Source organism: Lactuca virosa, chromosome 6 (assembly GCF_052849685.1).
Source record: "Lactuca virosa cultivar CGN04683 chromosome 6, Lactuca_virosa_CGN04683_v6, whole genome shotgun sequence".
NCBI lineage: Eukaryota > Viridiplantae > Streptophyta > Magnoliopsida > Asterales > Asteraceae > Lactuca > Lactuca virosa.
In genome coordinates, this window is record NC_136431.1 from 16,042,363 (window position 1) to 16,059,109 (window position 16,747).

Genomic DNA, 16,747 nt, shown 5'->3' on the forward strand with positions numbered 1-16,747 from the left:
TTCTTCTCTTAATCATTTTCACCACTTTTAATTTTGTATATTTTAGTCAATTTTGTATATAGTCTTGAACCTTGTTGGAATTTCTATAGAATCCTTTGAAACTTCTTTGTTTCACTTTTTGTTCTTTTTGGTTTTGATTTTTGGTTTTGTTAGTAAACTCGAAGCTTGTCCAGGTATCCCTAATATTTGGTTGTTTGATTCTTACGGTGAACATAAAGAATGATGGAAAAGAAAGTTGTTGATTATTATAGTGAAAAAGAAAGTTGTCCAGGTATCCCTAATTTATGGTTCTGGTATAGTGATATGCAAATGTAATTTATGATTCTAGAGTTGAAGAGTTTTTTCAAAAGTAGATGCCAACTAGTGAGAATTGTAATTGTGGATTTTGAAATCGTTGTTTGACTTTTTTTTTATTATTGAATTTGGTTTAAGTTTCGTTGTATGACAAAATGTTTTTTAATTTGTTTAACAGTGCAATTTACCCGTGTTTATTAATACATGATAAAAAATGTAATGTTATAAATTAAATGATAAGTCATAAAATAATTATTATAAAAAATATTGTTTGAGGGTAATGTAGTCATTTTGCACAGTCTGTAGATGCAAAATCAAACAACAAGTTTCGGTCAGAAGTTAACTCAGTCAGAACTTCTAACTCAGTCAGCTTCTAACCCAGTCAACTCTAACCAAGTTAGCAACTATCAAACGACCCCTTAGTACAACAAACATAACATTTCTATCCAAAGAAAGTTGCGATACAGTTTATTGCTCATTTAGCCGTTACGTCCATACAAAACTTTTAACAATCGCAAATTGCGACTCTTTTAGGTTATATAAACAAATTAATTAAAAGTTTTAATTACGTACTTTCAAACTAGTTTTAAAAAATAAAAACTTCAAACCCTTAAAAACCCTAAGAAACTCTTAAAAGCTCATTCACAAATGACAAACGATAAAACTACTTTCACTTGGCTTTTATGTAATGAGTAATGACAATTGCTTAAAAGAAAAAAAATAATTAAGAAATAGTTGTTGCAAGAGGACAAAAACAAATGTAAAAATGGAATTGGTGTAGGGAAGAAACTTGTAACATGAGACCCATGAAAGTGACCGCATTTGCCCACCTCTTTAATATTCCCGATTCCCGTTTTGCCGACGTCATCCTTTATTAGCTGTTTATATCTTTATTATTACTATTTTCAATTTTATGTCATAAATACCCATAATAAATTCTTAAATCTTCACCTGAAGCATTCCTGATCAACGGTTCAGTTTATTTTTTAATTATATAAATCTAACGTTATTATTTTACGTATTATAATTACTGTTTATTATATTTAATAAATATAACAATTGATTATTTAACTTGAAATGAATGTATTCATACGTCACTTATATATGGGGAAGTAACAAAAGAAAAACAACTCCAATTCAAAACCTTTTATTTTGGGAATATTGAGGCAGAATTGATATTAAGGTAAAATGTGAACAATTTCAATAGTTTAGTGGCAAATGTTAGATTTTCGGGGTTATAAAAAGGCTTGGAATTCTAAGAATTGTGTTAAACACTTTCAGATTAAAACATTTGGGTGGTACTCCCAATATTCTTTAATCGGATAAGACTCAGAGAGACAAGAACTTAGAATGTTTTGATGATAGTTTCGTATGTACCAGAAAATGAGACCAAAACCGACTTTATTATCTTTGTCTGAAAACTGTCATAAAACTATAAAAACTGACATAAAACAGAAGTTTGGATAAGGGTCAAACAATGGTCAATTATCTGAAAATCCGATTTTCTGATGCATTTTTTAATATAGCAACATACCCTATATAAAAAAAATTTGCGCTGACCTGGCAGCTCGACCCCAGCCAGGGGCTCTGCCCTTTGGACCCCGCTCCCAGGGGCGCTGCCCCTGGATCCCCGTTCGTTTAGGGGCTTCGCCCCTAAATGACAGTGTACTTTGAAACTTGATCAAACTTAAACAAGTGTGTACTTCACACATTCATTACTTGTTAAATATTTATCAATATCACTTTTGGTCAACAAAAGTAATCCCATTACACTTAAATTATATTGATGATAACAAATCACCAACAACAAATAGATAATGAAAAAAAAAAATAGTGACTAAATGTGAACAAAGTTGAAAGTTCGTTTCCCTCTCAAATTATCCTACCCCGAAAAAGGTATAAAAAACGAATTATTTCATCACGTTCCTTAAATTGTTCCTAACTATTTCTAGTTATTAAGGGCTACCCAAAAAGTATTTTGTTTTTAGTTCATAAAATCATATCAATTTAGTTTTGACCTTAGACACCTAATCTAACATTATTGGCTACCAACAGGGTGTTTTGATTCTATCTGAATATCGATGCTCAACTTAATATTTGAGCTGATGTAAGTTAGCTTGAAATCTTTATGAAGACGACACCCTTAATGTAAATCCAATAGATATTGATAATAGATTTAAAATTGATGTTGCTGCTTAGTTTCTTTAAAGAATCAACGTCTTTTCCTCTCTCAGATGTTGGTTAGTTCGTTGGGCAGTTTCAGTTTATATTTGACTATGTGTGTTTCCTGTACAAAACTGGTCAAGAAAAGCTATTTTGTGTATGTTTAAAGTAAAAATATCATATTGTTATTTATCGTTTTTTCTTCTTTAATGAAAATAAGATGCTTTAAACTCACAGACAAATTAATATTATACTATTTTATTTTTAAAATACAATCGTTAAAAATGAAAAAAATAAAAATAAAAAATTTCTAATTAACGAGGGAGAATTCCTATAATAATTTTTTACATACGAGGCTACTTTGGAAACAATAATATAATATGGACCATTTATGTATCTATATATTTGACTGTATGTATGTGTTTGGCCATATGTATGTTTTCAACTATATGTATGTATATGTTAACACAAGTTACATAAGAAAAATTAAAAAAAAATAATAATATTAAAAATACTTCTAAATGTATGTCAGGTGTAATATGAAAATTTTGATATCCTTTTTAATAGTAAATATACTAATATGATGTATGTCAATACATGGAGTATGACAACATATATAATGTATCAATATATGTATGTATTCTTTTATAAACAACGTATATGGTTTAATGTATGTCAATTTATATGTTGCATAATTTTATAATACAAAATTCATACATATAATATTAGGATAATTTTTATATATATAATATTGCATAGTTTTATAACATAAAACTTATACATATAATATTAGTTTTGTTTTTTGTTTTTTATACTTTTTTCAGGGTATAATATTATGATAATTTGAGAGGAAACGAACTTTCAACTTTGTTCACATTTAGTCACTAAACTTTTTTTATTATCTATTTGCCACTGAACTATTGAAACTGTTCACATTTTACCCTTATGATTGGCTGTTATCGGTCATAAGGGCAAATTGTGAACAATTTCAATAGTTCGGTGGCAAATAGATAATAAAAAAAAGTTTAATGACTAAATGTGAACAAAGTCGAAAGTCCATTACCCTTTCAAGTCATTATCCCTTGATATTATTATCAAACTCAGAATTTACAAATTGAACCAATTTTGTAGACTCTTAGGAAAATAGAACAATATATGATATCATATAATCTTAATGTTTTATTCATTTGAGATGTCATGTGCCTCTATATAAAGAAACATAAATTTTATTTAATTTTGAATTAAAATTTAGAGTTTGTGGATTAAAAGAAACATAGAACATTTTGAAACAACAATCTTTGTGAATACTGTTTATCTTTCATCCACACAATAATGAGAAATTAACGAAGTGATTTGTTCACAATAATTTTTCTCCATACACCACAATTTGTGTTTTATAGAGTTATACAATACAACATTTTAAAGCACAAATTATTATGTACAGGAAAAAATTGTTGTGTACGAATCAACTCCCAAAGTAAAACCAACTTAGTCTAAAATCTACTTCAAGTAATATTTGAAGGTTTTTAATTTTTAATTTTAACTTTTAACTTTTCAATTTTTGTTAGATTATATCTATAATGTTATCAAATATTGAATGAAGATTTTTAGACAAATTTTGTAATTTTTAGCGTTTAGGTTTTTGTTATATTAGATATAACATTATAGCCCAAGTGGACAACCCATATGTTTAGACTACTAGTCAGTCTTGAACCCATGACCTCTCATTTGAGAATGTCACTCTTTACCTCTAGACCAAATGACATTTCTCTCTCGACCATAACTTCACTGCCATAGTGTTCGTATAGATAATTTTGTGTATATTAAAACTGACATTTAATGAGAAAACCATCCAACATCCTATCAAAGCAAATATGGTCCCTTTTTCCTTATATTGTCCTTAAATATTCTCCCTTCCTTCTATTAATCTTATTTTCTCTCTCGACCACAATGTCATTGCCTCTACTCTACCGTGGCACCTCCTTAAACATCAGGATTATCAAATTTAAAATACCCATTGTTTTCACAATATTGACCTCTATATTACGATGCTTTGAGAGAACCTTTTTTCACATATTGTATTGGTTTCGATGTTGCCAATCACATAGATAACACCTACAAATACCCTACACATAAACCTGTCGATCTCGAATGGAGAGAAGGTTGACTCTATTGCCGAACTTTGGATATATGAGTCTATATCCCAATTTCTTCTACAAATGGTTCTAAAAAAGGATTCATCAGTTCACGATGTATGGATAAGCCTCGAAAATTTGTTCCGACATGACAAGGATGCAAAAGCTATGCAACTAGGTAATGGACTTTTTCAACGTTTCGATGGGTGATCTTTTCGTTCCCGAGTAGTTTACCAACACCAAAGTCATGGTAGACCTCCTTGACAACATTGGTGTTGTGGTTACTGACAAAAACCTATCATTATGTGATTAATGGCCTCTCCTCTAAGTTTGATTATGTCATAAGTATCATTCGACACCGGTCAGTCTCGCCTCTATCCTCGTTCGATGTTGTTACTTAAATAGCAAAGAATGTCTCAACAACGACCTTCTTGTTCCTCGTCTCACACCGACCACACATCTTCCCCTACCATCATTCATACCAACAATAACCAAAACAATATGGGGTTCTTATTGTAGCAATGACATGTAGAATGGTTGCCAACTAAGCCAAACGGTTACCGCCAAAAGGTTACTACCAATCTAATCAGCTGACACCAAAATATAAGTGGGAATCATATCTTCCACCACCTAACCAGCCATAATAACCCTCTCACGATGCTACTTAGGTTTGTCCTCCTACTTCCCCCAACCTCTAGTTGTTTCAATAGCATTCGTAAACTAGGTCCACCAACATTAGACTTTTTAGGCTAATCCGACAACAACCTTCAGTGTTTCTCCCAACCAGATCACATACACGCCTCATCGTTTTCCCTCCTAATCATCAATCCAACCAAACTCAATAACCGCTCCAACAACCATGTTTCTGGTCCTTCTAGACCAACATGGTCGACCAACATATTTATTTACTACATTTTTCAACACTTTCACCTTAAATGATCTCGTACATGGAGGACATATCATGGATACAAGGGCCACAAATATGTAATTTTATATATTTCAAAACAGTTGCTTTTAACAAACAATTTCATGCAAATAAAAACTATATCTTATAATATCTTACAACTACCAGGCTATCAACTATTACTAGCTAATTTGTCTAGACATACCTTAACCACGAAAAATGTTCGCATTGAAGTGTTTGTGTGGCCAACATATAGCTATAGAGAGACCATGTAGTGAAACAAATGGACTATGAAGAATGTGTTTAATAATTTGGGTATATAACATGCTTTGAAATATTAATAATGTGGGTATATAACATGGAAATGTATAAGGCCGGTCCTGAGGATTTAAATATCTTTAAATGTCTAGGACGAACCAGAAAAATAGTCTTAATCGTTATTATAAGTTTATATATATATATATATATATATATATATATATATATATATATATATATATATATATATAATAAAAATAATTAGGTCATATGTAGCTGCCCACTTTGTCCCTTTCAACCCCTACCCCGTGGAAATGTACTAGCGATTAATATGTTTCAATCAACTAATATTGAAATTTGTTAGGAATTTCCTAGGTGACAACTGGCGACGTGTTTGGACAATATCAGTTAGATCATCATCTAGTGGAAAAAAGGGTCATGTTGTTTATAAACATAGACTTACATTTCCGGATCCAACCGAATCAAATTAAATTAATAACCAAAGATAAAGGGTTTAACAATTTCCTTTAATTGGTGACGGTGATGATGTTTGGTGTAGAAACTTTGTATAAAACGTTGAACAACTCCATATATCCACATGAGCAAACTAGAAACACCAAGGGCATGTTAGTTCTTTAAGCAATTAAGCAAGACCATCTTTGTTTCTTTCTCTTTTTCTTTATAAGTTGAATACAAAGAAAAAAGGAAGAGGCGATTGGAGAAGTCAATTAGAGTTTCTCATTTGGTTGCCTTAATAACATAAAAGGCTTGTTTTATACTAATCATAAAAGGGTGGATTTTTAATTCCTATAATTAGTCAATTATAACAAATAATTCTTTTAATTATTTTATTAAATAATTATTTATTTACTTTTCTTAATTAATAAATAATAGATAAATATTTTATTTAACAATTTGTTTGATTGATTAATATAATACTATTTATCATATGTAAATATTATATATTGATGTTTTATGCCTTTTAATCAGCCAATTCGAATCCATAATTAATTAGTCAACTATTATAAATAATACTCTTACTTATTTTATTAAATACATCTTCTATTTCTTTAGTTTAAATTAATAATTAATAGATAAATATTTTATTTAATTATTTATTTTGATCGATTAATAATAATAATAATAATAATAATAATATCACATATAAATATTATATATTTGATGTTGTAATACTCTTTGTATGGAATCCTATATAATTAATAATATAATTAAGATTCAAGATACTTATTCACTTCACATAAATCCAATAAAGGGTTCATCTATTAAGTATTAACAATATAAATATATGACATCGTATCACATAAATACTCTTTGTAATACTCTCATTCCACCCTTTCCAACTAATACAACTCCAAACTCATATGCTACTCTCTTTGGAAAAAAAACTCATATGCTACTTACTAATTTTAATTTCTGATTACATTAATAAACTACAACTCGTATGCTTCATGTCCACATCGATTTAAGTTCACAATGAAAAACCTAAACTCATTTATGAACTATCCCAAAGAACATCAACTCAACTAGTATTACTCATTAATATAGCCAATAAATAAATATCTATCAACAATATTTGAGATCTCAAAGATCCAAATACATCCATAAGAGTTCTCACTAGAACACAAATAAGATTGAATGGTGGTTCAAAACATAACAAAATCATTTAACAAACCACATAAAAACACATCTTCATAACCAAAGATGCACATTTTCAGACACGAACTTCTCAATGAACTTTAATCTTAACTTTTATTTACAAGAAACAATATTGTATATCATTTGTTTCATCCATTTTATTAAAGCAAAATGCTTCCATTAACCATCAACAAAGAATATACGTAAAGAACCATTTATAAGTATGCAGTTCATTATATACAATTTATGAAGAACAGAAGTGGGGATTTTCAAAAGATCAATCTTTTAATGGCATTTATATATACTCTATTAAATCAATCAAAAAACACCCTTTCTTTTGTTAGTTTATGATTCTCTTCATCATCTTTGCATCCTACTGAAGCAATAGCTGTTCTTCATCTTTCTGCAACTCATTCAATCTTCTTTTTGCATAAACTGTCACCAAAACAGTTGTAGTAATTGTTAAAAGAAACCCTCCAACAGTACCTAAAATCTGAGTCACTGAAAGTGAGTGTTGATCATTTGAAGCATCTGCCAAAGTTCTGATCATTATACCCCTGCAATAACACATTCAAAAGGGTAAAATTGGTAATACAGGTGAATAAACCAAAGGGAAGAGGACTAGAGAACTGTAGAATTAGAGAAGTCTTACGTGTATATTGCAACGAAAATCTCAGGGACCATTCCTGTCAATGTTCCAAATAAGTAAGGACCAAACTTGACATCAGTTGCCACAGCACAGTAGTTATAAACCATGTAAGGGAATGGGGAAATTCTCAATAATGCCACTGCTCTAAACTGATTAAACCAGTTTCCTTCACCTGCTAACTTCAAGATTGAAGCTTTTTTTGGATACCTTTCTAACCATCCCTATATAATCAATACAACACAAAGACACCATTTTGATTCGATTAGGGTTTAAACCCAAAATAGAAGAAAAAAAAAGTGTATTAAATTAGGATACTTACTTGGATTTTGTGGTAGAATAGGGAACCGATGAAATAGGGAAGTGATGTGCCGATGATGACTCCACTGATGATTAAAAGAAACCCAAAACCATAGCCAAAACTCATTCCGGCTACCCACATTGAAGGTGTAGATGGTAGTAATATGGTTGGGAAGATTGCTACAGAAGTGAAGATCAAAACTGCTAACACTGGTTTGCTGAAAGTTTCGGTTTCCCAATTCAAAATAGGGATAACCTCCTGAAATATGTGAGAAACAGAGGGATTGAAGTTATAGAAGTTGGAATAATTTCAGAAATCCAGTTGGATCGTTCACGAATTATGCATATAAATCAAGAAAACAGTCGAAATTTTCATTAAGATTGGGAATTAGGGTTCTTTCTGGAGAGGCGAGTTAGGGTTACTTTGGGGAAATTGGGGAAATTAGGGTTAGTGATTGATTTGTGCTTCAACGGTAAGAAAAAAGAGGAATTTGCAGATAAAATAATGAAATTCGGATAAATGCAGATCGACATACCTTATTCATTAAAAAAGGTCCGATCCATAGAAAGAAACAAACCCCAACAACAGCCAAGAAGATAAACACAAGAACAAGCTTCGACCACCACCAAAGAGAGCACCAAAAGCCGCCACCAACACTACTACAACTCCTCGAAGACGAGGAAGAAGAAGGCAGTGAACAACAACCGCCGCCGCCGCGGCCATTACCACCGCCCAACCCCTCCGGTTCCTTCAAAATTACGTAATCATCCTTGGGATCTTCAATCGCGATCTTCAAAAGGGTGACTACATCTGCTTCCTCATACGTCATAATAATAACAAATTTAGATCAAATCGTAACCAATTTGACAGAAACAACCCTAAAATCGGAAGTTCTGCAAGTAGCCGTTAAAACTGGTCGGATTAAATTGTGAATTATCTGATAAAGATGGAGGAATCAGAAAACAAAACAATCAAATCCACGAGAACAGCGTAAAAGATCAGGGAAACAAACGTCGATTCAAAGAAAGAGATAAGTATTTCAGATTATTGGGAAAGTTAAAAGAGATCTTCGAAGGTAGACATATGAGAAGAATAGTGACTGGGAGCCGAAGATAGTATTTGATTATATAAAGGCTTCAATTATTTATTAAAGAAAATTGTACCAAACTCCATTTATTATTAATTTTATATTAAAATGTCGACAATTGATTAATATTTATTATTATTATTATTATTATAAGATAATAAAAGAATCTTGTAAAATATAAAACAAGTACCGACTAAAGTCAATAAGTGGACAAACATCGTCCCAATAAAATTGTTATGATTGAGTATGTAACTCTTACGACATAGATTATTTGTTAATTATTACAAGTAGCAATGACATATATAAACTAACCATCACAATGATATATATTTTTTTTTTGGATATTCACGACATGTGATATATTAACACTTTCTCCCAAAAATGAAGGCTTAATAATGATAGACAATAACATCACGGGGTGTATAGATTATTATATGTTATGTATTATATTCGACGTCGACTCTGATATTACAAAAGATGATATTTTCTTATGAAACATATTTTACATTGATTTACAATAAACGTTCAAAATTAAAAAAAAAAAATGGGCTAAAGGCTACGCATAAAGGCCCAAAGAAGGTCTAACATGATACATAACATACAAAACTTTATACTTTAACACCCCCTACAATTTTAATTTTATGAGGAGATATCGTCTAAACTTTTAAACCGGATGGACATTGGCCTTAGACCTGCACAAACCGTTTTTTTTTTCGAACCGGACCGGTTTAGAAAACCGATTCGGTTTTAGTCAACGTAGTCAAAACTGATTCACCCCTAAACTGGTTCGGTTTCAAACCGGTTCACCACAAAAATAATCCGAACCTATATAAACCGGTTTAGTTTTTCCTAAACCGGTTCAAACCGGTCTGACATGCCACTCGATTTTTGGTTGTTTTGGCTTTGTTTTTGGGCTAAAGAGTCTAACATAGGTATGGTTTTTTTTTTTTTTTTTTTTTTTGGTAAATATGCTTTAGTTTTGGTGTTTCACAAAAATAAATAAATAAATAAAAACAGTGGCCATATCCCACATTTGATGCATATATGGCCATGGGATTGAATTGAGATGCATATGGCTTAAAAAAAACCCACGTCTGCAGCTTTCCTTTTTTTTTTTTTTTTTTTTTGCTTTTGTTTTTGGTGTAAAGAAGGTAGTATAAGGAAGGGGTATTTTTTGTTTTGTTTAATTAATTCAAAATGAGTTTTGCTCTTATTGGTAATATAACACTGTCATTAAGAGAAAAAAATTGATTCCAAAGCTACCGTAGAAGCTTGGAGCTTAGTAGATCATCGGCCATGGCGGCTAGAATCGGAAATTGAGTTTCCTTTTTTTTTTTCCATCAAGCCAAAATATCAAAATTATCAAACTCTTGCACACTTATTTGTGTCAAAAAATCGGAACCAATGTACCTTCCGAGCTCGCTACTAGGGGTGTTAGACCGAACTCGTTTTGAAGTTTTCATTCCTCAAAGTATTATAGAGCCGAATTGTTTCGTTATTTTTGTGAGAAGTGGATATGGATGCCCCCGTACCTTGAATCATGTCATGAAAGTTTGTTGAACCATACTTTGTTAAATAAACTTCAAACAAACTTTGAAAAACTTTGTTAATTTTTGAAACTTCCTTTGATGCATATTCTATGTCATCATCCAATAAACTCAAATCGTAACAAATATTTTCAAGTAAAGTCCCAACCCCCCAACATTTAGTCGGATTCAAAACGGCGGAATAAGTTATAACTAGGGATGACAATGGGTACGGGTATATCGGGTTTCATGTTCCCCATCCCCATCCCCATACCCATACCCGACCCCATCCCCATCGGGCATTAAAAATCAATCCCCATCCCCATCCCCAATGGGGAACGGGGATCCCCAACGGGTAATCGGGGAATTTTCCCCGTTACAAGGTTTTGAAAGTTTATGAAAAAATAAGTTATAGCTATATATTAACAAACAAAAAAAAAACTTATAGAGATAATATAAAGCACTTCAATCTTCGAATGTATTAAAAAACGAACAATAACATTCAAGTTTACACATTAAACAACTTTTTTGCAACAAAAAAAAATAAACATAAACATAAACATAAACATAAAAAGTCATCCAAAAAGTAGTCAAACATCGCTTATCATCCAAACAATAACAATCAAGTTCATCAAATTTCAATTCCAACTTTCGCATTGAACCATCATTTATCATATATTCACCTACCAACAAAACAAAAACAAAATATAAACAAATGTATGAAACAAAAAACTTTAATTTAATTGATTATAATCATGAAAAAATTGTTTCATTATTACCATCAAGTTTCACTATCCGTGTCGTAATCATCAAAATTAGTTGCATGATTATCCAAGGTAAATTGCACACCTTCATCTAAATAGAACAAAAAAGTTAGTAAATTAAAAACAAATAGAAATAATAACAAATTGATCCCAAACAATGTTTTTTTGTCTTTTGTTTGGAGGATTTACCGCATCTGATTGAAGTGCTTCTTCAAAGGAAGGAACATTTGGACTTGTATTATCAGGTTCAACATCAAAATTTGTAGAACCAATTGGTGTTGAAGGTTGTTCACTCCCCAAGTCAATGGAGAATGAAGATGGTTACGCTGGAGTCGTGGTACAGTACGGCGTCGATGGAGAATGAAGATGGTTGTCGGACGCCAGTTGGAACTTGGAAGTCGAAACGCAGAGTCGCAGTCTCGCAGATGAAGGAAGGCAGGAGCGAGGGCAAACATCGTCACAACAGGAGCGGGAGCGGGACTCGACGAAGACTTGAAGACATGATGACTATGAATCTATGAATTATGATTTACCATAGCGAATTACAAGTTTGATTAAGGAATAAAAAAAACCCTATTGACTATTTGACTTAGTTTCACAATTCACAGTGAGGTGAATCGGCGACGCATTACAAGATATTTGAATTGATTAAAAATATAACATAAATGAATTTACACTTGACAGAAGGTTGATTGAATTTACACTTGACATAAATGAATTTTCACTTTCACAATTTGAATTACGTATAAGATTTTTGAATTGATTAAAAATATAACATAAATGAATTATATATATATATATATATATATATATATATATATATATATATATATATATATATATATATTCGGGTACCCATCGGGTTCGGTTTCGGGTACGGGTATGGGTACCCGATAGGTAGAACCATCCCCGTCCCCATCCCCGTTTTTTGCATTCGGGTAATACCCGTACGCGTACCCATCCCGATCAATTCGGGGATTTACCCGGTCAATTCGGGTTCGGGTTTCGGGTACCCATCGGGTACGGGTTTTTTTTGCCATCTCTAGTTATAACGAGGGGTATTTTCAAAATATTTTTTTTTAACTTTGTTTTCATCGGTTTCATCATATTAGCAAACATTCTGCCTCTCATTTCAAACTCATTTATTTTTGCACACATTAAAAATATTTAGTTTAAAACTAAACAACTTGTAAGATAATAAACCCCCGATAAAAAAATAGTTGTTTTTTTTAAAAACTCCAAGCATTTCCGTAACAAGTTTGATAGTATCCAAACTTGATTTCGGATAAGCCGTAACCCGATTACGTTCCGCAAGGTGGTCATGAAACATTTTTAAAATATCTTTTTGACGTAAGGCACATTCAAACATGTCACAAGTGGAGTTTCGTCAGTGGCGAGTCTAGAACCTAAAATCACATGGGTCACTATTTAAATAAAATAGACAAAAAAAATATATTGCGGGTTCAGATTGGGTTGAGTCATATAAGAAAAAAAAAGATTTAAAGTTCTTATAATTGTACCCGACGAGGTCTTATAGCTTGATACAATTTCACAATCGTGTCATTACTAATACTTCCTAAAACATTTTTTTCAATATATGACACCAAACTATCACTTAAAAACTGATCATCCATTTTGTTGCGTACATCAGTCTTTACCAACTTCATTGCTGAAAATGCGCGTTTCACACTCGTTGTTGCAACGGGTAAGATCAATGCAAGTTTCAAGAGAATATAAACCTTAGGATATATTATATGCTTCTGTACTTCGACCATCTTTTTGGCAAATTCTCCAATGTTCTTCAATTGATTAAATCTTTCATCTTCTTGCACATCCTTAATGTAATTTTTAAGTTCAACTTCAAGAACTTGAAGATCATATTCTTTTCTAAACTCTTCCCGATAAAGTGTAGCCATTTCCATTAGTTTATCCAAATCAAAGGCTATGAAAGACTCACGCGGGCACAAACAAGCTATGCAAAGAAGTAATTCCGTGTTGGCTTCATTAAAACGATGGTTAAGCTCTTGAAGTTGCATATCAATCGCCACCTTAAATACATCAACATGATAGTGGTGCAAGTTATTAACCTAAAAATAAAAAGAATCTTTAATATGCAAATGAGAAAACACAATAAATAAATCAAGTTGGTAATATCAAACATTACTAACCTGTGAACCTCTTTGACGACTGAATCTGTCATAATATTCATCTTCCATATCCACGATTCTAACATCGTGTTTATCACATAATAAAGTAACATTCCTTAAAAGTGGTTCCCATCCTAAATCTCTAATTTCTTGAATTGCCTTTTAGAGCTACTTACTTGATTCATGACATTTACGATATCTTGACCTTTTTTTATAATGTTGTATCCAAATGATCTGTGCCTCCCAAGATATCAACCATCAAGTGTAGACAAAACACAAAATCAAAGGACTTTAATAACCTTAAGACGCGAATTGCTTCAGCTTTACGATCATGATCACTATTATCTTTACCAAGGTCTTCAATTACTTCACAAATGGAAGAATATATGTTCTTGATATTCAATAGAGATGAAAAATGAGAACCCCATCGAGTAGCAGATGGTCGTTTGATACCCACTTCTTGATTCAAACCGGTACCACTCTAAAGTTCACCTAAAATTTACCATATAAATAATTAATTAGCATAACATAAATATAAAATATTTTAATAATAAATTTAGCACAATCATAAACCAAACCTTCAACCAATGCTTCAAACGGGTACGATATTCTTTTTCTTGTAAAGTGGTTTGTTTCTCAAAAGCAGATGTTATGGATTGCCTTTGATTCATTAAATTTTGACACTTTTGGACAACAATATTGTGTGGAGTTCCAGCTTTGTGATCATCTAGTCCTGATTTCCTATTCCAAGCTTTGAATACAGATTTCACAAAATGATCTGATCCACCTTGGTTTGGTATATCGGATTTGAATAGATAACAACATAAGCAAAAGGCGGCGTTCTCTTTTATACTATATTCTAACCAATATTTGCTGTCATCAAAACAAGATATATTGAATCTTCGTTGTTTACCTCCAAAAGCACGTTGTGGAAACTTATAGTTTTGAGGTTGGAAATGACCTTTTTGCAAGTATGCCCTTCTAATTTCATCTCTTTGATTCACATGATAGCATCCCATACCCGGTCGTTCTGCCGGATCAAGAGGTAGTGAACTTAAATCAACTCTCATATGCTTGTGTTGCTCATTATCTTCTTCAACTGTTTTTTTATCATTCTTTTTAAAAAACTTAAACAAAGACATCCTTGATTTTAATTTCTAAACGAAACAACAATCAAACAATCAAACAAATTAACAACAACCCAATAATCATATCACATTAAGAGTATTAAGAGTATGAAACAATATAAAAAAATGAAAAGAAAAAACCTAAATTATATGCAATTGAACGGCCAAACAGGGAATAAAAATTGTGATTACTCATATTGTGGTTTTAGATGACAAATGAATTGGAAATACAATTCCTTCGTATTTTATTGTTTAGAGAAAAGATGAATATTTACCTAATTCTATGGCTCCGTAGGAAGGATATCCCAATTCCCAAAGTGCTGGAACTTGTGAAAGAAAAGTTTAAACTGTGAAATGAACGCCGATTCTTGATTCACAATGTTTTTTTTTTTTTTTTTTAAATTTAATTTGTATTGGACTATGTATATTAGAGTATACTCTAAACAAAAATATTGGGCTATTAACTTGTAGGATATGGGCTTTAAAATCTTATTCATATTTTTTTCCTTTGCCAAAAATACTAAAGTGGTTCATTTAATTTTTATATGGTAGGTCACTAATAATTATTCTATATAACTTGTTAAAAAGAAGTGGGTCAAGTGACCCACCATAGTTGTATTTAAATTCCCCCTGGTTCCATCGGGTAGGTGTTTCCCAATTCGGACCTAACCAAAGGGCATTCGCATCGACACAAAACTTCATATAATTATGATATCGAGCATTACTAGAACTATAAATATCTTTTAGCATTTGTTTGAAACCATCTTTTATAAGTTCAATGCTAGTTAGTCCATCTTGCACAACCAAATTAATGATATGTGCAACACATCAACTATGGAAGAAAACACCGTCACAAATTGGTTTATATTTTAATTTTAGTTGTCCAACCGCGACGGTGTTGTTCGATGCATTATCAAAAGATATAGAAAAAACTTTTCCTTCAAGTTTATAAGTTTTGATGACACAATCTAACATTTTAAATAAATTTCTTCCGGTGTGCGGCACCTTAAACAATTCAAACGCAATCGTATGCTTCATCATGAACCAATTATTTGGATTTATCCAATGAGCGGTAACACAAAGAACGAATCCAGTGAACCGTGATGTTCCGTCCAAACATCACAAGTTATATTTACACCGGTTTCTAAAGCTTGAAATCTTAAAATCATTTCATTTTTTGCAAGTTTCCACATTTCAATACAATCGCGTCTAAGGGAAGTACGACTCACATGGCAATATCGCAGTTGGAGAGTATCTTGGATGAGTAAAGTCAATCATTTGTTGTCGAACTGGTCAAAAGACAAGCATTCTTGAATCACGAACTTCGTCACCCTATCCCGAACTTTAGCCGTTTCGTAATTCCACAATGTAGTATCTTTCGCCATTGTTCTTTGATTATGATCCGACCCAAATTTCACCGCGGAGCATCTCTTATTCATATGAGTTTTCAATGTCGAATTCTCATCTTCATTGAAAAAAGCACCACATTTCTTGCATCACTCTTTTCTTTAACCGCTCGACATTACACACAAATCAAAATTGCCCAAAATAGTCGGATTTCTATTTGTTTCTTTGATGCTAACAACGGTAACATTGTTTGATGAATCTCCAACATCAATGGAAGCCGGATCCATTGCTTAACTTGAGAGTGTTTCATTGATCTAAGAGAGGTTTTTTGTGGTTTATTTAAGCTAAACTTGAGAGCTAAACATTTAATATATATATATATATATATATAT

At 31.8% G+C, this 16,747-nt stretch overlaps 2 protein-coding genes across 2 annotated transcripts; both read right to left on the reverse strand.

Moving 5' to 3' along the window:
• Positions 1–7,610: 7,610 nt before the first annotated feature.
• Positions 7,611–9,470, reverse strand: LOC145122631 (SNARE associated Golgi protein family). The gene is made up of 4 exons (XM_079058196.1): positions 8,893–9,470; positions 8,379–8,615; positions 8,063–8,280; positions 7,611–7,967 (listed from the first exon to the last, which is right to left on the reverse strand). Exons 1-4 carry the CDS (start codon positions 9,184–9,186, stop codon positions 7,784–7,786), a joined length of 933 nt encoding a protein of 310 aa, XP_078914322.1. The 5' UTR covers positions 9,187–9,470; the 3' UTR covers positions 7,611–7,783.
• Positions 9,471–11,272: 1,802 nt separating this feature from the next.
• Positions 11,273–15,023, reverse strand: LOC145121349 (uncharacterized). Its single transcript, XM_079057109.1, has 7 exons — positions 14,460–15,023; positions 14,181–14,362; positions 13,903–13,960; positions 13,255–13,821; positions 11,750–11,825; positions 11,567–11,653; positions 11,273–11,385 (listed from the first exon to the last, which is right to left on the reverse strand). Exons 1-7 carry the CDS (start codon positions 15,021–15,023, stop codon positions 11,273–11,275), a joined length of 1,647 nt encoding a protein of 548 aa, XP_078913235.1.
• Positions 15,024–16,747: the final 1,724 nt, after the last annotated feature.